The sequence below is a fragment of the Nothobranchius furzeri genome, chromosome 8, assembly GCF_043380555.1.
Source record: "Nothobranchius furzeri strain GRZ-AD chromosome 8, NfurGRZ-RIMD1, whole genome shotgun sequence".
NCBI classification, from domain to species: domain Eukaryota; kingdom Metazoa; phylum Chordata; class Actinopteri; order Cyprinodontiformes; family Nothobranchiidae; genus Nothobranchius; species Nothobranchius furzeri.
Window position 1 is genome coordinate 55,628,096 of NC_091748.1, and position 23,228 is coordinate 55,651,323.

The 23,228-nt window shown below is 40.8% G+C and overlaps 2 protein-coding genes across 7 annotated transcripts in view; both read right to left on the reverse strand.

Annotated features, from left to right (window-relative positions):
• The window catches only part of cdc34a (cell division cycle 34 homolog (S. cerevisiae) a), a 39,498-nt gene extending 22,827 nt beyond the window's left edge, over positions 1 to 16,671 (reverse strand). Inside the window, exon 1 of the mRNA XM_015971390.3 lies at positions 16,277 to 16,671. Within this exon, the coding sequence (XP_015826876.1) occupies positions 16,277 to 16,459 (183 nt within the window). The 5' untranslated portion in view covers positions 16,460 to 16,671. The remainder of the gene's footprint in view (positions 1 to 16,276) is intronic.
• A 3,052-nt stretch (positions 16,672 to 19,723) lies between these two features.
• The window catches only part of ap3d1 (adaptor related protein complex 3 subunit delta 1), a 28,024-nt gene continuing 24,519 nt past the window's right edge, over positions 19,724 to 23,228 (reverse strand). For all 6 annotated transcript variants that reach the window (XM_070554135.1, XM_015971386.3, XM_070554133.1 and 3 more), the window contains 4 exons: positions 21,157 to 21,242; positions 20,501 to 20,622; positions 20,266 to 20,345; positions 19,724 to 20,047 (listed from right to left, as the gene is read on the reverse strand). In XM_070554135.1, coding sequence (XP_070410236.1) covers positions 19,952 to 20,047; positions 20,266 to 20,345; positions 20,501 to 20,622; positions 21,157 to 21,242 — 384 coding nt within the window. In that variant the 3' untranslated portion in view covers positions 19,724 to 19,951. The remainder of the gene's footprint in view (positions 20,048 to 20,265; positions 20,346 to 20,500; positions 20,623 to 21,156; positions 21,243 to 23,228) is intronic.

Consider the following 23,228-nt stretch of genomic DNA (forward strand, 5'->3'; position numbering starts at 1 on the left):
AACGATTAAAAGACAGAATACCAGAAGATTTTAACAGATATGAACGATCATGTGTTAATAATAATGTTTGATCGCCACCTTGAGAATGTATTGTGCGCCAGATGCAGCGGGCACACCAACGATCAGCGCTCTGCGTACTCTCCGCTCAACAGAATCCCCGCTGAGACCATTAATATTGTAATACAGGTAGAGACTGGATCTTTCCCTGAAAGATATCTAGCCCCATAACTCGATCCCTGCTCCTGGACGAAAAACCGGACATTTTGATCAATGTCGCTTTTTTTGCGGTCAATAGATCAATTTTATCTGCTAGTTAAAAAGTTATTTGTGAGGTGAAAAGGAAGGGAGCAGACAGGAGTTTTTCTGGAGAACTGGGAGATGCAGGAAGATCAGAGACAGACAGGACAGGAAGATAGGAAAACAAAAACGAAGAAAACAATGTAGGTAGATTTATCCCACTACACGTTTGTGCCTGTATAAAGCAATAATTTATCAGCATGTAGTATTTATAGTTGATACAATTCAGATCATCTTCAAAACTCCGTCCCATGCCCAGGGACGTATCTAAGCATTTTGGGGGCCGAGGCAAAATAAACCCCTGCCAGGTATTTTAAGCTGAACTGCTATCTGTTTTTATATTAGACTTTTTATATTTGCAATAAAGTCCAAAAGTGAAGAATTTATGTTATTTATTACTTGATTGTTCAAGCTACCTCACAGAGGTGATCTGTGGTTAAAAAACTTAAAATAAAAAGGTAATTAAATAAAAAATAAGGAACATTCTGGAACTGTTTCTTCCTTCTTTTTTTTAAGTATCGAAAGTATCGGATCGGGACTCTGTATCAGCAGATTCTCAAAATCAAATGACTCGGACTCGGGGGCAAAAAAAACCTGATCGGGACATCCCTATTTATAGGCTTCTTTAATTGTGTTGCATAATTTAAAACCAAGCACCAAAATATTCAAGTGTTGAGGAACTCTAAATGTTTGGACATTCATGATCAAAGAGTTTAGTCATAAAGCTTTATATCCTTCTGCAGAATGGTATAGAGCTCCGGACCCCACGTGACTCTCAGTTAGTAGACGCCATATTGGCAGGTAAAAGAAGCTAAACAAACACGGATCGTAAACATGAACGTGAACGGGATCGGCTTGGATTTTACTTCGTCGGAGTTTACTTCACACTTTAAAACCGAAGAAATCGTTTTATATAGTCAGAAATTAAATAGACTAAACATCTCCGACCCTTACCGTGCCCCTGGGATACTTTTTAAAAACGCCAGAAGCTGTCGGAGCAGACTTCTTACCGGACCTGGCCGGGGAACCCCTTGGGATTCCCCCAGAGGAACTGGCTCAGGCGGCTGGGGAGAGGGAAGTCTGGGCCTCTCGCCGCTACTGCCCCCGCAACCCGACTCCGGATACGCGGATGAAAATGGATGGATGGACAAATAACAGATTTACACGTAAGTAGTTTAAATAGAGTGCTGTGCTGTTTGAATGTATAAACTGAACGCCAAGAGAAATCACTAGTCTGATTGTTTTCCGTGAATAAAATAAATCAGGCAGGAGTGTCTCAGGATCTGTCTGAGATCTGTCTCGGTGAGACAGATAATAGCAATCCAAAGTGCTTTTTATGTGTGATCTGACAGTTGATCAACCATTGCTTAAAATGAAATACAGCTTAGCCGGTAAATTGCTGTGATCATAAAACACGTAAACGGCAGCACGCAGAAATCACAAGGCAACATTTTAAGTAATGTTTACTTGTTGCTGTGAGTAATAAGACAGAAAAAGCCACGCCAAAATAAGTTTAGGAAGCCCACTAAGAATCGTAACAAAAGCATTTAAAATAAATACCATACACAGTTGAGGAAACGTTGGTTTAAGTACCTGATATGAAGTGGTTGCTACATAAGCGAAATCCTTTACTCTCGGGATCCTACAGTTTCATTTTAGCCCGGTCACTAGCGTGTTTTATTACAATGATCCAACGTTTGCGGCGCTCCGGATCATGGGGAATCCAGTAGATGGCTCATTCCTTAAGTCGTCCGTGTCTGTTCTGTAGCCTGGGGCACAACAGGAATCTACCATATTTCCTGTCTGATAGAGTTTTCTGACAATAACAAATAGTCCAGCTGTCGGCTTCTACCTGCCAATATGGCGCCGTTTCGATTTGAACTGTTGCATGCCGGGAGAAGTGACGTCAACTCCCGGAGCTCTATACCATATAGATTTTGTATTTGTCAGAGCAACTATTATATAAAGAGATCAGCAACCTACTACTGTAATCTGATCCCGCCCTATAAAACTAAACAGAGAAGAAACATTGAGGCAGCTCTGTAAAATTAGGGAAATAACCTAAATCTTGTGTCTGACTAGTTCTGCCAGAAAGCTGGCAGCCAGGCAGAGTGCAAGGTTCAATCCAACACGGTACACATTACAGGCTGCCAACAGCGCAGCACATGGCAGGCAGCTAAGAGAGTGGTGGAGGTGGAGGGAAGTCATGAAACGCCACTGGCAGTTTACTTTGTCCTCCACAACATTTCTGTCCACTGGCTGAAAAAAAGGAAAATGGGACAGATCCTCCAACACTTCATCCTGAGCCCAAAACAGCTTCATGTGCCAAGAAGAATATTTTAAATAAAACCAACAGACTCACATCAGTGGGCCAAAATTTAGACTCATGTGTTTGACAGTTTTTGTCAACTAGTCCAACTGTTTGCTTGTTGCAGTCTGAGTAATCTAGAAGGCATTGACAAAGAAACTGAGCTTTTCAGGATATGCAGGGAAATTACTAACCTAGTAAACAAGCAAGACTGTACACTTTGAACTAAAAACCAATCCCATATGTGCAGGGGGATGCGCACACACACACACACACGCGCACGCGCGCACACACACACACACACACACACACACACACACACACGCACACACGCACACACCATTTCTCAACATTTAAAATGTAACGTTTGGATCCTGGATCAAGACAGAACCGCCTCAGAGCCTGAGATCAGAGGACTCAGTGGTCTCCTTTATAAAGCAGCTGAAAACTCATCTGTGTAGCCTTTGGTTGATTCTTCATCACCTTTTCTTCATTCTGCTCTTTCTACCAATTCAGTCTTTCCTGAGATCCACTGGTCTCTTTCTTATTCATTTTCCCTTTCCCTCACATTTTTTAATCACAATTTTAACTTTTCCCAATTTAATGATATTTTTAAATCTTATTTACTTATTTTCTTATTTCTTTTTTTTTTTTTGGTTCTTGTTAAGCGCCCTGTGATTTATTTTATCTTAAGTGGAGCTACATAGAGATAGTTTCTTCTTCTTCATGTCAGTTTTCTTGTTAAGACTCCATGTGAAAACTTTCCAGAGCTCCACATCCAGATCCACACCGCAGCTGGTGAGATTGCCCTGATTCGATTCAATGATTTTTGGTCCATGCAGAGGCCAGACGGAAACTGGACCACATCCGTTCCGCACTTGGTGTAGAGGCTTTACCTGACCTGGGCACACAGACTTCTCAAACAATCAGTACATAGAGCCATGTTTAGGAGGAATGACTACCACACTGGCAGCCCCGACTGGAAGAAAAAGAAAAAGTGTGCACATGTTTTAACAAGCTGGGGCCCCACACTCACCTCTAGTCACACTGGGCTTTCCTTTCAAAAGGGAACAACTGTGGGGAAGGGTTCAGTCTACTCTGGAGCTAGCTGCTTCAGTGTTCCCTGTTTGTTCTTTCTTTGGCCTTGCTCTTGTTTCTCTGTGACACAGCTAGAGGGGGAAACATGACTCTGGCAGCTCAGCTCAGCTCAGCCAAGCCTTGTGCAGCTGGGCTGGGTCTCCTCGCATGCACCCCCATCTTACAAGGCTTATATGGAGCATGTGGATGAGCAAAGAAATGAAAGCAAGAGAATATTAATCCAACAGCTCAACAGAAGAGACCATCTGTAAACTAACCATCAAAATTTAAAAAGGACAGCAAATCCAAGGCTAAACATCCAGTCTGAAACCTGTCTTCTTTTCCCGTCTGAGTCTCAGTTTACGTCACAGTTTAATGCACCACTAAAACAAGCAAATTGCCAAAATAAAGGTTCTCCCACAGCAGTGCAGCTTTGAGTCACTTCACTCATTACACCATCATTTCTGGTGTTGAGAAACCCTCGGCATGAGAAACCTCTTTGTACAGCAAAAAAAAAAACTTGACCTCATTACTTCTAATGTAGTGATACAGGACAGAGGGGGTAGTCACAAAGAATCTGTCAAAAACTTAAAACCATATTAAGTTATTGTGTCTGTCCTTGTTTTAACCCTCTCAGGCTCAAAATAAGTTTTGATAAAAGACGAACAACTAAGTCCTTCAGGGGTACTTCTGAGTTAAAACATGCTCATGAAATACGTATGTGGAGTAACCAGGTAGGTAGGTTTTAATGTTGCAAATCTGCAACGCCTGCCTCCAGAGGATTAAAGGTGTGGTTCACTTGCTTAATCAATACTTTTGCAGTGGTCTCTAGTAGAAATTAGGGCTGGACAATAATTCATTAGTGATATACTGGGGCAGCAGTAGCTCAACAGGTTGAGCGGGTTGTCCAGTAATCGGAAGGTTGCAGGTTCGATCCCGGCTCCGGACAGAGAATTCTGCTGTTGTGTCCTTGGGCAAGACGCTTAACCCACCTTGCCTGCTGATGGTCGGAGGAACCGGTGGCGCCTGAGCTCGGCAGCCTCGCCTCTGTCAGTGCGCCCCAGGGCAGCTGTGGCTACATCGTAGCTCATCACCATCAGTGTGTGAATGTGTGTGTGAATGGATGAATGATACACTGTAGTATAAAGCACTTTGGAGTCCTTACTCTGAGAGGCGCTAACCACTCGCTGCCAAATTGCAGCCTTTGCGATTAGAAAATCTCCTTTTGTCACATCGCAATTTAATTGTACATGCAGTTAATCGTTCAGCCCTAATATACATGCAGCTCTATGCTAAAAGTGTATTTTCAAAAAGGTAATGATGGATTTCTTTGTAAAAGTTGTCCATCTTTCCAACAGAAAGATTTGCCTGGACCAACGTAACGTGATTACGTAATTCCGTAAGGTTCATGTTCAGCCAATCAACTACTTTGACGTCATCGGCAGTCGACAAACCCCGAGCCGATCTTGCACCCGAGCAGATCTTGTACCGACACCGGCTCGGTCGTGAACGAGCCGAGGCGACGTCGTGCTCTGCTTAAGAAGAGGTGTTATTTTTCCGCTTCAGAAGAAGCGTCTAACGTGTTTTTACGCTTTCTCCGAGACATGTCACGTCGCTAAGTTGTTAGCGCCGCGCGCTAACACGTCAATAGTGCAGCGTAGCCTGCTGGAGGTTTTAAGGGTTCCGATGAAAACACCCGACCTCTCAGGCTGCTCACACATCGATCTTAAGTTGTCGCTGCTGCGCTCACGCCGTAATGCAGTATTAGATGCGTCAGACATGAAAAAATAAATACATTTTACATGAATAAGTGATGCTTAGCCTGGTGGGGGGAGGAAAACCTGGCCTAGAAAGCACTGGAGGAAACCCTGTCAAGATCATCAACACTCATTTATCTTAATGCTATTGAAACATGTAAACCAAAAAGCATTATATCTACTGCTACCTTTCTCATTTTAAACTCAGTAACTTATGCTGTAACTTCACCTTGCCCTGCCTGCTCCTCCTTGCTGCCTGTCGGCTGTGATCGCAAGCGACAACATAGTAGTTCCCGCTGCTTTTTCGGGAAACAGCGCAAAAAAAATACTTGGGATCTTGTAGGCGTGGCGGTGGGATTTCAGCCGTGACGGCCCGCCACGGCTACGCCTATGTAAGGGAAACCCTGAGCAAATTCTCTCATTGCTACTGAACATTTTCTCCACTTATGTGGTTATGATATAAGGCTGTTGCTGCAACTGGAATGTGAACTGTGCTGGGCCAAACCAGGAAAATTTAGATTTTTTGAGGGAAAGAGAACAACAATTGTCTACCTTTCAGAAGAGGAACTGGCAAAAAAAAAACTACATGGAAAATATGTGAAAACATTTGCTTTTAACCCCAAATTGAACAAGTTTACCTAGATCTTAAAAAGCAGCTCAGATGATGAAACTGTAACTATGATCCTGATAACAAGCTAACAAATTGAACTAGCTCCTCTAAGATAACCGGCTAGCAGAGCTTCTGACTGACAGTTTATGTGCAGCAGCAAATCAACTATCCTGATTAAGAAGGTTATAAAAGCTCATAAATGAAAAATCACTTTGATGTGTGGGGGAACTTTTCCAGGCCCTATTTAGCAGGGTGGGACTGGGAGGAGAGAGCTGTAGCCTTTTAACTGGAAGCTAACCAGAGCCTGGGGCTAACATCACCACCCGGTGGAACACTAGCGATATTTGAAATTGCTACACGATGATGTGTTTCCCTCTGCTTCTGTGTTATGCACTGAAGCTGGCACGTTCCCGGAGTTTTTCCAGCAAGGTGGTGCACCACCACATTATGGGTGTCAGGTCTGAGCATTCCTAGATGGAACAGTTTCCTGGAAAGTGTATAGGTCATTGGGGGGCCAGTTGAATAGCCCCCAAGGTCTCCCACTCTGACCCCCTTAAACTTTTATCTTTGGGGTCATCTGAAGGCAATTGTCTATGGTGTGAAGATATGAGATGTGCAGTAGGGCTGCAACAACGAATCGATAAATTCGATGTTGTGTCGCACAACACTCCCAAAAGCGCCCCCCCCCCCCCCCTTCCCGCCCGCCGCTGTGCGCAGAGCAAGTCAGCCGGCAGATCAGCGAGAGGGAGAGCCGGCAGATCAGCGCAAGGTTCGCGCTGCTGCGAACCGGTTCCGCCCAAGGCCGGATTAACTGGGCAATTGCCCAGGGCCCACGAACTCTAAAGGGCCCAGGGCACGAGCACAATACTGTATCTATAATTTCCCGCTTTATGAGGACTATGGTGACCGTACGTTCCGTTTTCCCCGGACATGTCCACTTTTCACTCTCTGTCCGGGCGTCCGGACTGCGGGTTCTTGTATTGATGAAAATGTCCGGCTTTTCATCCAGGAGCAGGGATCGAATTATGGGGGAGCTGTATATCCTACACATCCGGGGAGCCGGAAAAAAATTTTCTATATTATATCATTTTTGGACTATTTTGAGCAGAGTGCGGCACAGCGCATTGTTGCGCAGCGATCCAGGCAGCTGCTTCCAGCGCACGGTCCATTCTCAAAGTGGCGCAGCCAAAAAACTATAATTAGCACACGATCGTTCATGTCTGCACATGTTCTCTATTTTCTGTCTTATTTGTGCCTGAAGCGCGCTACTGCGGAGCTCATCACCCAGGGTCCGAAATTAAATTTTTTACTCACCGGCCAAGTTGGCCGGTAGATGATGAAAATCTACCGGCCAAGCATATTTTTTTACCGGCCAAAATTCTAAATGATTTAGATCTACCTAAAGCATGTAATTCTATATTATGTTGATTCCAAACAGAGTGACAAAATAATTAAAACATCAATTAATAAGGAAAACAACTCTTTTGTCATTTTTACTATTTATTTATTTATTTTTAGAGATGTTTTTATGAACTCTTTCATTGAAATCTAGTCAGACTCCTTGTTTTCTCTGTCCATGAAGTCTGGCCTCCTGCTTCTGACACCGTCTTTGTGCCAAAGCATTACAGCCTCATTTGGGTCATAGTCCTTGATCTCTGGCGAACACAGCTGCACCATGAGAATATCTGAAAGTGTCAGGGCTAGGGTTGTCACGGTAACCGTTGTAGCTGTAAACCCCGGTAAAAAAAAGTTGACAATAATAATAACAGTCTTGTTTAAAAATATATATCTCGGTGGATTACCGTGGCTGCGGTGTAGGCGCGGTGACCCTTACCAGCCACCGTATCATCTGTTAGAAGTTGCCGGCGGCACATGCGCACTTTGTTGTTTACGACCAAAACTTTCTTTAAGCTAAAGCGGAAATAATGGCAGGAGGAGACGGCAGCACTTGGGACATTTATTATCCCTCAAAGAAGACAAAGTCGGAAGTACGGGCATTTTTTTTTGGATATTTGAAGAATGCCGAGGGACAGTTGTCTGTGAAAGGCAGCAACGCTACGTGGCCATCATAATGTAGCCATTGTCTCACGACTCCGCCGTCTCAATTTCGCCACTTTTCACAAAATCTTCTGGTTGCCACTGGTCCTGGTGGTTTTTCTTCCAGTTCGACGAGTTTTCTTTTGGAAGGCTGGCTGACTCCAGTTAAAAACCGCCACATTTCACAGCTAGTTTTAACACGAAGCTAACGGCTAACTTGATAAACTGATTGAATGGGATAGGTGGAACTGACGTTGGATGCGGCGTTCACGTTTCGCATACGTTTGTGTACGTTGCATGCAGGCGGGAGGAGTATCAGAAATCCATGGAAGATGACTGATAAACATAACTAATTTGGTGCAAACATTTACTCGCCAGGTGGCAGGTAGAGCTCAAAAATTTACTCGCCAAATGGAGCTATTTACTCGCATTTGGCGAGTGGCGAGTGTTAATTTCGGACCCTGTCATCACCTGTGCTGTGGTGATGTCACCTCACGCAGCATCGAAAACGCGCTCTCCGCTTTGCGGTCAGGAGATCCCGTTGATCTGCTCAAAAGTAACTGATGAGGTGAAAAGGTAAGAAGCAAGGCAACAGATTTTCTGGAGAATTAAGAGGAGATGCAGGAAGATGAGAGACAGACAGGACAGGAAAATAGTTAAATAAAAACAAGAAAACAAAACTAAGTGTTGAAAAGTAAAATGTAGGTAGATTTATCTCCACTACACGTTTTTACCAGTAAAAAACAATAAGTTATACACATGTCATATTTATACATCTGATACAATTCAGATCACCTTCAAAACTCAGTCACACACCCAGGGCCATTTCAAGACATTTTGAGGGCCAAGGCAAAATGCCCCCCCCCCCCCCCCCAATAACTGGGCTCCCCAGAGGCCTCTGTGTAATTCATACCCTCTCCAGTAGTGTTAGTTATACGGTGTTTATAAAAGCCCCTCAGACATTACTGACATGTTCTAATATTATCAGATGAAAAACTAAATTATCAGACATGCTGTCTCATCTGCTTCTTTTCTAAACTTGCAAAAAGTAACAAAACCATTTGAAAGCCACTATTTGTGGATTCTCTGAAAGTTTCCATGGAGTGTGGGACAACTTATTTTTTCATTGATCCTATCGTTTAATCTCACAGCTGAAACAAGCATCCTTAATAATCCGTGCACAAGAAGCTTACCAATGCTGTAGTAAAACAAAAGGTATAATAATTTATTATTAATAAAACCTTGTTGCAGCACTAAAGCAGAAAAATGAGATTTTGCAATAAATATGCTAAATATTTACATATGAATTGTTTTAGAGCCATTTTATTGGCAGAATCTGATATTAATTTAGTTCTTACAAAAAATGGGTCCCAACATGGTTTGTGTGGTGTTGCCATAGTGTGACATCATAGGCACAGATCCCCTGTCCTCTTGTTTGGAAATGGAAATATGGTCACCCTATTAAACAAACTGTCCACCTGGGCTTTTGCGCTGCACAGAGACGCTTCGCTGCCTATGACTGAACGTCAGTTGAGTCAGTCTCATGCAGACTGACCAATGAAGAGAGGGCCTCAAGTTAAGACCCCCTCCTCATTGGTCAGTCCACACGAGGTGGGTCAAAGGTTACTCTGGGCGGGTTACGTGTTGTCAGGCATTCAAGTATTGAGTATATTTACTGCATATTACAGTAAAATATTCTGTATGTGACCACATTATGGTGATCCTCGGGTTGTGATGATGGAGCCCTTGAATATTGTTGCCCAGGGTACAACAAAGTGTTAATCTGGCCCTGGTTCCACCGTCACATTTCCGCAGAAACTGGTTGATCACACCGGGGCCAGACTACTAGCATGTGGTTTTACAACCACAATGTCCTCGGAAGCAAAAATGCTTTTAAAAGGGAGGGAGGAGTCCTAACTGTTGCTGCAGGCGTGTTGTGTGAGAGTAGGGCTGCTCAATTAATCGAATTTTAATCACGATTATGATCTGAGTTTTGAACGATTATAAAAAACAAAACAAGCCGATTATATGCTCCTCCCACTTGCGCTGCCCTGAGTTGCAAATGAAGTGCTCCTCCCTGACAGCGTTGCCAACTTGGCGACTTTGACGCTATTTCCAACAGCTTCTCAGACCCCCTTCTTGACTTTTTAAATCTTAAAAGTACCTAGCAAACACCTCAGAATCATCTCTGGTGACCCTTAGCTACTTTCTGGATAACTGTCGTCGACGTTTCCTGCAGGTTAGCTAAACACTCCGCCTGCGCTCCGGACCGTTCTTCAGGACATTAGGAAAGGGAATGATGTAGTGATGTGTCATTCGCTAAAGAAACAGCTCTCGGAGCCGGCTCCCTGTTGGAGTAACCAGGGTGAGTGACACACACACCGTACCTGCGGACTCCTGAGCCGCTAAAAACGGCTAAATGTGCACGTGCGGCGTGCTAAACATACGTGCAGCTTGCCCCGATTGCTGTGAGACCGGGTTGGGGGGTGGGGGGTGCAGCTGTGGTTGGGACATTTATTACATTAACTGATGAATGACTTGTAAATAAATAGTTTATAAATAAAGTAGAAATAGATATAAATAAGTTCCTCATGCTGATAAATAATAACTAACCTCTCTGAGGACGCGGTGCTAGTGCACTCTCCTACAGCACCTTGACACAACTTCAGTAAATGTTATGCAACATTTTGTGAACATCAATTTATTTGCATTTATTTGTTATAAATGCAACTGTATAATTCTTGCTGTCAGTATTTGCAAGATATTGGTATTTGGGTCTGTACTGGTTAGACTTAAGAGTTAAACCAAGGTCTACAGCCCTTGGGTCATAAACTATGAGCTATAAGTATATTGGTCTTTTTATACTGAGAATCAGGAGTTATTTTAGTGATCATCTTGTTTCTTATTTATTTTTGTCCTGATTGTGCCTGAGCAATTTTATGACTGAATAAAAACAAATAAAATCAACATAAATAGAAAAATCGTCCTAAATAATCGTGATCTCAATTTCAGTCACAAAAATCGTGATTATTATTTTTGCCATAATCGAGCAGCCCTATGTGAGAGTGCAGTATATACTGGTTAATATATTTTTGGGTTCAGTTGCTTTCATGTGGCCTAATGTGAGTCTATTTGGGATCATCGGAATGATCAGCAGCATTTCTTGATGTGACTTTATGGCAGTTGCCCAGGGCATCATCACAAGGAGGATGGCATTCATTTACTTTTGTTTTATTTGGTATTTTTTCAGTCATTTTTGGAAATAGTGATCAATTTTGATTAATTCACAGCCAATGTTGAATTACATTTAAAAATTAGTTGTTTGACATCCCCAATTATAATGTCTACAGATGAGATCAAACAAAACAGATGAGAATTGCCCTTAAGCTGTTTAACTTGGACCAAGCATTTTAGGTCACAGATAGATGTAGCTTAGGGTCTCTGTCTATACACCTTATAAGACAATTTAGGTGATGGCATGTTGTTTTTCTGCTATTGAACTGTTTTCTAATAATGTTGTGTTCAATAAAGTGAAGCAGTTTTAAAAATTTCCCCACATAATCCGATTAATCGATTAATCGTGTCGAGACCCCATCCGATTCATCGATTATCCAAATAATCGTTTGTTGCAGCCCTAATGTGCAGCACCTGAAACTATGGATACTGGAAACCTGTGCTGGCATTTATACAGCGGTGTTGCCACCAGTGTGTGAAGAGTGGGAGAAGAGGATTACATTGACAATCGAACACAAAGTGGTCAGAAACTTGTAAATAACTCATGAAAGAATAAAGTTACGTTCAAACCAAGCACACCATTGTTTTTCTTGTGAAATTCCCAATAAGTTTGATGTGTCACATGACCCTCTTCCTATTGAAAAAACAAAAGTTGGATCCAAGATGGCCAACTTCAAAATAGCCACCATGGTCAACACCCATCTTGAAAAGTTTGCCCCCTCACATATACTAATGTGCCACAAACCGGACGTTAATATCACCAACCAATCCCATTTTATTAAGGTCTATCCATATAAATGGCCCATGCTGTAGAGTCATTACTTACACCCAACCAATCAAAAATACAGACCCAAGCACGCTCCGTCACCAAGCCCTCCCCTCTCAAACCTAAACAGACAGCAATGTGACTTAAACAAGATGTTGCAGCAAGGAAAAGTGGAAGAAAACATACCAAAAAAAGGTTACAATACTTCACCGGTGTGGCAATAAGTCTGACAAAAAACAAAGGTGGTTTGATACAGAGAATCAATAAAAAAACACGTATGGTAACACAACCAACTTGTTTTATCATAAAGTAATGGCCTAAGATGGCCAGGGCTGCACTTAAAATATATTTGACATTTTTCATATAGCTGTCAATAATTATTGATATCGATCAATATGACTTTTTTAACCGATGAGGTTTTTTTTTTCTATATTGTCCAGACCTAGTAAAATTAATGCCTTTTAAGTTGAACTCTGGGTACAAAAAGTTCTGGTGTGCCCGTTTCAGGATCTAGAAGATTGCCAGATCAGAGGAGAGCTTCAGCCAGCAGCATTTGGAGACTTACTTCCAGATATTTGGACATCTCTCCTCTGATTGGCTAACAGCAACACGACTCTACCACTGACACGGTTTGCTCTGTAACGTTGATATTTTATCTCCACAAATAACACAAGCCTGAAGAAGTTCTGCTGTGTTGTGGAGTTGCGAATGCTAAGGGTTAGCTTCTACTAGCCGAGACGTCCTCTGCCGTTTCCTGGATGCTAAACCAACTATAGCCTTCCCCATCGTGAGTCAAGACGGTTGAGTCTGTGAATGTTCATAGACAGCGTGACGTAGATCTGTCAGGATTGTCAAATCCTACTTTCACTGTCTATTTTCTATCAGAAGCTAATGCAGGAGATAGGTGTAGGAGACTATTTTCATGTTCAATCTGTATGAAAAACTGATTATAATCAGAAATATTAATTGAAAATTTGTTGGGGGTTTTTCCCAGTGAACCACATCTTTAACACCACACTAAATTGACAATTGTGGAGAATCGAGCTAAATAAGAAGTGCTGATTGTCATTTTGCTAAATGAGTGCCAATAGCAAAAAGATACTGTATAAAATCTATTAACATATTTTAAAAATCTTACTCCAAGAAAGTTTCAGTGTTGGGCGTTAATTTTATGGATACCTACATTTTAAGAACATTTTAAACACAAACATGTCTTTGCTTGATAACAAATAGGGAAGTTTAGCACATTAGTAGTGCTTATAAATGTAGATATGTTTCTGAGAAAGGTGCAGTAATTATATTAGGTTTATTGGAGCAGATTTACCAGACACTAGGCCAGGGGTTGGCAACCCTGGTCCTGGAGAGCATCTATCCAGCACGTTTTGGAGGTTGCCCTGGTTCAACACACCTGATTTTAATCAGCAGGTGATTAAAATGTTCTGCAGAGCCGGGTGAACTGGTGAATCAACTGTGTTGAATCAAGGCAACTTTTAAAACTAGATAGTGGCTCTCCAGGACCAGGGGTCTCTATCCTTGCACTAGGCTAACAAAATTGGTTTTAGATTATCCTGGTGAGAGAAAATTGCTGTAACACTTTACGAATTAAAAATCAGCGAAAAATAAATAAAGAGTTTAAATGTGACACACTTATGTGTCTGAAAACGATTGAAAATCTATGGCAAGGTCATAAAAATAAAGTCCTGGATCCAAATCAAAATCAAGAGTAAATCGTTTTTAAGCTGGACTGTCCTCACTTTTACAAAGTAAATATGTCCATAACTTGGTGAGATCCACTAACAAACAATCTGTAACCCCTCGTAGTGTGTGTGTGGGGGGGGGGGGGTTGTTCTATGAGAGTAGCCAAGTCAGCTGCTTATTACATGTCCCAAGATCCTAGCCAGCTATGAGACAAAATGATCCACTGCCAGCTATCGGGCCCTCTGAGCCTGAAAGAGTACTTCACATGATGAGGTTGAAGGAAAACAAGACTCTGAGAAGTCCTGGAACAGATGAGCGGGTGAGAGGGTCACTGCATACCCAGGTCAGTTACCTAATCGTGTCTGAGTGACATTTGAATGTGTTTCAGTCCAGTGTGTGTGCTTGCAGTCATGACTCTGAAAACGTAGGAGAAAAAAAGCCTGGCTCTGCCAGGTTTCACGTAATGTCACTTTGGTTTGTTTCAGAAACTCGGTCAAAACGTTCTTCAGTTGTTGTTGTTAGAATAACTGGTTGGATGGAAACCTAAATGAGAACAATGAATCACAATCATGTGGTGGATTTCACAGCCGGGATGTGCATTCCTGCCCCGACAAAGGAATCCTGCAGCACCCACACTGTCACACAGAGCACCACCTACAGCCACCGGGACGGGGCCCTCGGATCGGGCTCACAAATATGAAAAAAAGAAGACCAGAGATGACAAGATGAAGTTCCTCAAAAACTGGAAGCTAGCATAACTGCAGCTGCTTTTCTTTTTTCCCCTCAGAACAGATCCATCACACCAAAGTGGGATAATCCAAACAAACGTGGCTTAGCAAGCCGCAAATATGATAACAAGCTAATAAGAAAATGTAGAAATTCATTGTTTTCACTGTTGCTACAAACTAACTCTTCTGATGCCCTGAGCTATTTTGTTTCATTCTGACTAGACTATTATGTCATTTTAATAAAGGCTTGTTTGATATAAAACAAATATCCATGAAAGTCAAGTTTCTACTACAACCCCCAAGGTTGTCTGTGTACAAAAAAACTAACCACTTAGTAAAGAAATTTAAACAATGTTCGCTACGTTCAATAATTTTCAGTTTACGCTCTCGTTATTCTTTGAGTTTAACATAAATCAACAGCATGCCTGCTATGGTGACACACCTGTAGATCTTAAAATGTAGATGTGTACGTTCTACTAAGGTGAGCTAATTCCAGTGGCCTTAGGTCAAAAACAGGTAAAAACGGTGTGTAAATGTACAATTTGAATTGGATTAAATGTTCTTTTGGATTAAAAATTTGTAAAGCAAGCATAAGAATATGTATAAATTAATCCTCAAAAGGGAAACATCAAGTCTGAATTAAACACATCTTCACTCTCATGGGAGGAAGTTAGTCAGAAAACAAGCTCATGAGTTACCAGGAAGTCGACGAGGCATGCTGGAGGAGAGGGGCCATCTGTGTTTGAAGAGCAGCATTACCATGCATTAGAGACTGGTTTCCAGGAGTTAATCAGAATATAAAACCCAACAGACTGTTCTGTACCACTGCTGTTGATTTACAAATGATCCACACAAAAGAAATGATTGAATCAGTCAGCTAGCTGATGAACTTTAGAGTAATTCAGATTACAAGGGTCAAAAAGGTAAATGTCATCTGCCTCCACTGGACAGGAAAAACAATGTAGTTTTACTTTTCAAGATTAGAGATTTCAAAATTGAACTGAAACTAAAACTCCAAGAGATGCTCTTTGTAAAACTATTTTTTTAAATAATACCATAAATTTTACACACTGTCCACGTGCTTTTGTTAATGGAGCTTGGTTGTTTATTATGGTTCACTGTTTATTAAAGTTAATCTGTAGTTTATGATGTTGTTTCAAGGTGTGGGGGTTATTTGATTCAAGACAACTATAAATGGTGAATATAAGTTTCATAATGTTATGAATTGTTTAAAACACAAAATGTGGAAATAAATGAATTTTATAATCCAACAGATTATGTTTCTTTTTAATAAATCAGCTATGTAACCTAAATTAAGTAACTGGCTACATTTCAAAGCAATGCAACCATGATTGTGATGATGAGCACAAAGAATATGATGAATTAATGAGCCATCTGATGAGCTTCCCACTCACAATGTCAATCAGCCTTTTGTTTCAGAGCAACATGAAGGTATGATAACAATGTTATCACGTACTGACTGGACAATAAATGTATTCTGTAACAACCGGTCTAAAGCTTCCGTGTAATGAAGCATCACCACTAAAAGTCATTCTGACTGAGTTGATTTAAAGTTACACAAAGAGCTGTGTTTACCACAGCAACGTTCAACAGAAAACAACCCCAGCGTAAGCAAAACTTTTATTTACTCATTAAATCATGAACAGATTTTATCTACTATGCTGACCTTCATGTGTTAAATATAGGCTAAATTAATCCACAAAAGAACAATAGATATACTGCTAGCTAACATTAGCTACTCACCTTAAAATAACCACCCTCGTAGTGCGTGTTCGGGGGTCCGAAAATCGCTACTTCCCAGTTGTACATGTCCGACTCGTCCACTAAAGTTATCTTGAATCCTTCGACTGGCTCATCTTGGAGACTTTTCATTTCGAGCATTAGTGCTTTTTGTGAACTGGCTACGTGATGTCCATGCTGAGCCATATTCCACTACGATTAGTATTAATATATCAGCAACCCACCACAATTGTGACTGCGAAGGACAAAGCTGGGTCGGTAAAAACAATAGCTACCCGCGGAATAATGAAGCCCCTCGCGCAATGGAACGCCTGAACGTTGGTTTCTGCTGGTAAATCTTCAAAACAGGATCTAAAATCGCGACGACTCGGCTTTATTTAGTCACAGCTGGTGCGCCTTCTTCCTCTAGTTGTGAATATCCAAGAGAGCTCTGTCTGTACAATTTAAATCTGCTTCGAGCTATCTATTAGCGAGGATACTTGCCTAACTTCCGGTTACTTATTTCAAAATAAAAAAATATTTTTTGGGGGGGCAACTATTTCTTGTACAATACTTTTACCATTTTGATTCGAGAGTAATATCAAAACAATTTATACAATTTACACAGGTTTAGTCACTCTTATGTTTGAGATGTTTACAGTTGTAAGATTTGTTAAATTTTTTTTAATGTCAAATCTCAACTTGCCCTGATGAAAATGTATTATTTTGAAGTGTAGTGAAAGCAGCCATGTTTCTTTTGTCTCATTAAAAACAATCTTTTCCAAGCCATATGGCCTTGTGTGATAATTTATGCAGTTTGCACCTATTGGACCCATAATGATTTCTAATAAACCAATTTGAAGCAAGCCATATGGCCTTGTGTGATAATTTATGTAGTTTGCACCTATTGGACCCATAATGATTTCTAATAAACCAACTTGAAGCAGAAAACCCACTATGGTTTTAAAAAAAAAGAAAGTAACTTTTAAAAGCTCGTATCATCGAGCACCAAACAAGTTAATTTTACTTTGAAAGTCTAAACAGGTAACATAGCTAACAACAGTTAGCCTGACAAAAATGCTTCAAAAGCTAGCTTTCAGTTTGGGTGTGTAGAGACTGACCAAGCGAGATTTACCTTTAAAGAAACACGTTATACAGGAAATGATTAAAACAGCCCTGAAAGCTTCGTCGGCTTAACTTTTACTTCTGCTGGTCGCTGTCAACCAGCTGAGGTCTCGCTTGCTTGCACTTCAAAGGGACGCCTAAAGGGAATTGTAGTTCATCTCAGACAGCCTGAACGCCCCTGTCAAAGTTTTAAAAAAAAAAATACGTCAAACATTTTGGCATAAATTTTTATTATATTTGGAACAAACACACACACACACATACACATCCCCACACACGCAAAAGACAACAGAAGCTTCCCACAGCCTTTATTTCTAATTTGGGTGGACTTCCTTTACAGGGAGCAGATAATTTATGTTGCCCCCTTGACATCATGACAATGTACACTGCAAGCTTGATACCTGAATATGGAAAAATAAGACATGCCCATTAAAATATGCAATTTTCAGAGAATATTTCAATGTCACAAGCCAAAGTTGATGACCCAAATGTAAAGAGAACTAAGATGGTGGGTTGCTTCTTCTCAGTTCATGGCTTCATGTGAACTGCTCCTGTCAAATATTCTTCTGAGCCCCACACTCATGGTGTTGTAATACTAAAGCCCCTTCACTCCCCTGTGTTTAATAATTTAAAACATTCAGTGATATCACTTCTTTTAATGTCTGAACCTAGAACGGATAAAAACAATACCATCAAAAATAGAGAAAGGTCAAGTAAACACCATAAAAAAAGAGAAGAGAAAAAATAAGGAAAAGGGGCAGTATGGAATGACCAGTTTGTGTACACTTCTAATCATGCAATTTACAAATTCTTCTAATATTATGCACAAAATGATCATTACGCATGACGAGGCAGGTTTTTTCTAGGAATCATGGCTAGTAGTTTTCAGAAACACATGATCATCTTTTCCAATCAAAGCAACAGATCCCCTCTGTTTAGATTGTACTACAGGACTAATACCTGGTGGAATGGCTGACCTTCTGGTCACAGACATTATCAAAGTTATCTACAATAGCAGACAAATGTGAAAAGGGCCTCACTAGTGTATGTTGCTAAGACGATAGCAGGGAAAAGGAGCTCCGACATAAGGGATGCTAATTAATTCATCCAAAAATGAAAAGTGTTTGTTACAGAAGGTCCAATCGTTCTTAAAATAGAACCTTTCATGATTCTCGTGACATATTGCACAAAAAGAGGCAAGGCAGTTCCTTAAAGGGCAAATAAACCTCAGAACTACATGCCAGATGTACGTTAGCCACCTTGGGTGGAACTACTGTGATACAAATGTTCAAGTGGCACAATAGTTCACAGGAACCCATGAAAGAGTGGATGCTACCTCAATGTAGATGCCAATTTGCCCAATGGTGACTTAGAGAAAGCCAGATTTACTGGCCGTTAGATAGTTTTACTACATGGTTCAATTGACCACAACCTGACTCAATTGGTGACACAAAAGCAAGAACATTTCAGAAATATGCAGTTATTAGAATAACATTAACAGAACCAAAACAAACCAAGGAGTTGAAGATGACTCAATGACCATCTGCTGAACACTCATATCCTCGTGTATTTGCACTAGATTTCAAAACTTCTAACGTTAAAGGGAGACAATTAAGTAGACGTTTTCAAGAGATGTATGGAGTTCTAGGAGACTGGAGGGGCCAAGGCACAGAGCAAAACCACTCAACTGAGCCGGACAAGGACCCTGCAGATGTGCTTCCAGTCTTAAGCAGGTCGGACAATGCTTCTTATCGTCATACAAGGTGAATTTTTCTATTAGTGTATTTTGCTTTGGTTAGTTTGTTCCATCATCAATGCAGCTGCCTAATATTGGGTCTTCTCCAGACACCAGGTGACCAGGCTGGATTATCTTTATTTATGCTTTTCTCTTCAGGTAAGACCAGACAGAAAAACAGTCAGTCACATTGGGTTTTCAGGCTTAAACAGAAGAGCTGCACTGATGTTCAGTGAGTGGAAAGAAAGGTCGAGACAAAGGCGCAGGCAGACGGGCTTCAAAGAGCACAAACAGAAGAGAGAAACAAAACATCAAACAAACAAAAAACTACAGACAAAAACGTAAAACTTCAAAACCATAAAAATACAATTCAACCATCAACGGCAAATATCCAGTTGTCAATTTTACATTACATAACTGTCACAGACTGAACTGCCAGCAGAGTGGAGGGTGGAAAGTTAATGCAGGAAAGAACAGAGGACATGAGCAATTTCAGAAACGGGAGCTCAGTGAAAAGTCAGGGTGGAACAGGGAGGCGATTCAAAAACAAGGAAGTAAAAAAAAATAAAGAAAGTCAAAGTGCATTGCAGAGAAGACGGAGCGTGAAGACTGTGAGTCTGTAAAACAGCTTCAAGTACGAGTGAGTGACCGACAGAGCTGAGGCTGCAAAGGAGAAGGAAAAGGAATTCTTGCGAATTTGAGGACAAATAAATAGGGCAAAGCTGAAAGCGCCAGCCGCAGTGTTTTGTAACGTGATTATGTCGTGTTTTGGTGAGGGGGTGAGTGAGTGGATGGCATGAAGGGGTCACTGGGGGGCACCATGGGGCTGTCAGACACAATCAGCACTGAGAAAAGGTCTGCTTGATCTCATCCAGCACATTCCCAAGCAGCGTCGGCTCATCACATTTTGCGTCAACGGACACCGTCTGACTAGACTGGAAAACAGAAAGTAAAGTTAAAGCCATAATGTCGTAAATGACCAAAAGTACTAATTCCATGACTCTGGGTATAGACATTAATCAAGGTTCCAAAAACAAGCAAAAACACATTTCAATAAAATATTACAAATGTGTAAACATTTTAGTCAAATTTCCTGAATAAAAATAAACTGAATAGAAACTGAAAAATTAGGCCGTTTTTTTGGTTCACTTACAATTTTTACCAGCAGACAAACATGGTGACCCTGAATGGACCTGCTGTACATTGAGGCACAGGAGTCGATCCTCTCCACAACTGCTCCAAGACCACACAAGGACATTGTGTGATTATTGTCTTCTTTCAAAGTTACTGCATTCAGTCATTATTAAGGCTCTCAATAACCTATGCATACTCTGAGATTTGAAGTGCAATTATGTTTCAAGGCTGCTTAAAAGAAAGACAAACTGTACCAGAGAAGTGGTGGTGAAAGCAGATCCTGGCCAGTAGATGGTGAAAGGGCATGTTAACCCCTTCCAGTCTGATAGAGCTGCTCTTCAAGTCTCCTGACTCCAGAAGCTTTGCAAAAGCATCACTGGTATAGACAAAAAGAACACAAACGACAGTTAGTGACAAATATAAATGCATGTTGTCAAATAGATCAGCTTCCTTTCTGAATGGTCTGCAGACTTGTTTCTAGTCTATTTGGTAAAAAATAAATATTGTCCCCCTTAAAGCAACAACATAACTAAACTATTTGGGTGTTCTGACAGCTGCAGCAGAATCTAGTTGCACTTGTCATCCACATGAAATCACAGCTCCTGGCCCTTAAAAGAATCAATTTGAAAAAAGCGAGGCTGAATATTTTCTAACAGTCTGACTGTGATGGTTGAGTGTGGACAAGAAAACAGAAGCTATGTCGGATTGTGTACTGCCATCTGTGTTGGTCTGACATGATCCTGACAGTGCTTCAGCTACTATGCATTTTTCCCTGGACTGAGACCAATATGGAGGTTTTAAATTAAAGTTTAAGTTTTAGAAAATTCCAGTGTGTGTGTTTGTGTGTTTAACCTAAACAGAAAAATAACCAAGATTCCATAAAAACTATTTAACAATTAATTGAACCAACCTGTAACAAGGAGTAGTGATTAGATAGGAGGTGCAAGTAAAGTGCAGTTTAAAGTCCAGTTTCTCATGAGTGGAGGATTCTTCATTCTGTAACAAAAGAACAAGATATTTCCTTATTGATCAAAACATCTGGAATGATCTGGGTGAACAAAAAAAAGACCAATCAGCATGAGGGGGTGGTTACAATCTCCAGTCTTGCCAAATGTCCCACTACTCTACATTTGTTTCTGTCCAATTAACAAAGTGATAGGACATATTTGCTTAAAGGAGTTGTTAGCTTGTTTAACCAATACATTTGCAGTAGTCCTTAGTAGGAATGAAAGCCTTGTTAATAGTAATAGTAATAGTTATCCCAGTGCACCATTTTCAAGGAACTAACAGTTACTCGCATCACAGCTGAGCTTCAGAGGGCAGGATTTGGAGTCCTACTTTCTGATATTTGGACATCTCGCCTCAGACTGGATAACAGCAATGAGACTGACACTGACTTGTAATGTTGATGTTTTATAACACAAGCCTGGAGGAGCTTCTGCCATGTGGTGGAGTTGCTAATGCTAATGATGAGCTTCGACTAGTCAAGCCGTTCTCTGCCGTTTCCTGGACGCTAAACAAACAAACAGCCTTCTCCATTCTGAGTCAAGATGGGTGAGTCCACAATTGCTAAGTGACAGTGTGTGACGTACATCTGTCAGGATTTTCAATAGGGATGGGTACCGAATTCGGTACTTTTTAAGGTACCGACCGAATTCCATAGTACCGACCGAGCACCGATTCACGTCATTTCAAATGGTGCCTCGTTTCAGTACCCGTCCATCATAACGAGAACTTGCCTAGACAGCTGCGCATGCGCAAGAGCGTTATGTCATCGGTCGCTGCGAGCGAGTTGTAAACAGAGCAGCATGGTAGAAAGAACGCACGCTAAAGCTTGGGTCCACTTCACTAAATGTGATGGGTAACTGGGTCATGATGAAACCAGCGACAACTATCTAAGTGAGACATCCTCATCTTAATCTGCTCCGGTAGGTAAATATAATTAGCTTGATATGTTAGCTTCCGTTTCGCTAATGGTGCGTTCACTTTCTCCTCGGAACTCCGAATTCCCGACTAGAAGAACATGAACGCGCTCTAATGTTTGGCTTCACTTTACTAAATGTGACGGGTGAAGACGAAACCAGTGACAACGATCCAAGTGTGAGGCATCATCGTTTTAATCTGCTCCAGCAGCTAAATAAACTGTTTAAGATAACGTTAGCTTGGTATGTTAGCTTCCATTGCTACCATTGTTATCAGCTAATGGTGCATTCGCTTTCTCCTCGGAAATTCTAACTTTCCAGTAGGAAATATCAAATGAAAAAGACTGCAAAAGGAATGACGATACACAGTAAATTTAGTTCACAGTAAAGATGTTTGCTTCAGTTTAATTATCAGCTTACAAAACTACAAGGACGATGTTAAAATACAAATAGTTGTATGTTATTTGTCGTGATATTTATCAAATATGGTTATATATTGAGAAAATATATATTTAATTATAAAAGCGAATTAAAATAATAAACACTCAAAAGTATCGAAAATTGGTACCGTTAAGTACCGGTATCGATTCTTAGGTACCGAGAATTAGTACCGGATCGATTCAAATGTCAAAGATACCCATCCCTAATTTTCAAATCCTAAATTTTCACCTTCTATGTTCTATAATGCAGGAGATACATGTAAGACACTTTTTTAATGTTCGGTCTGCTTGAAAGAATGACTGATTATAATCAGAAATAATCATAAAAAATGGGTTTTCAGAGAACCACACCTTTTAAACAATACTACCTGATCAGCTGATTGACCAAAAATGGCTAAATGCCCAACAGCTGCTGATTCTTGGACTTTTAAAACTAGGCAAGTGTTTTTTTTTTTACTGCACACAATGATCTAGAAAAATTTTGAAATAAGTTGGCATTGCATAGGCCAGAATATATCCTTCAGTGGGACATGTCTAGGTTGGAAACTTTAGACCATCATCCTATTGAAATTAATATCTAAGCATTTAGAAATCCTGAAAAAGAATCAAAATCTAAAGCT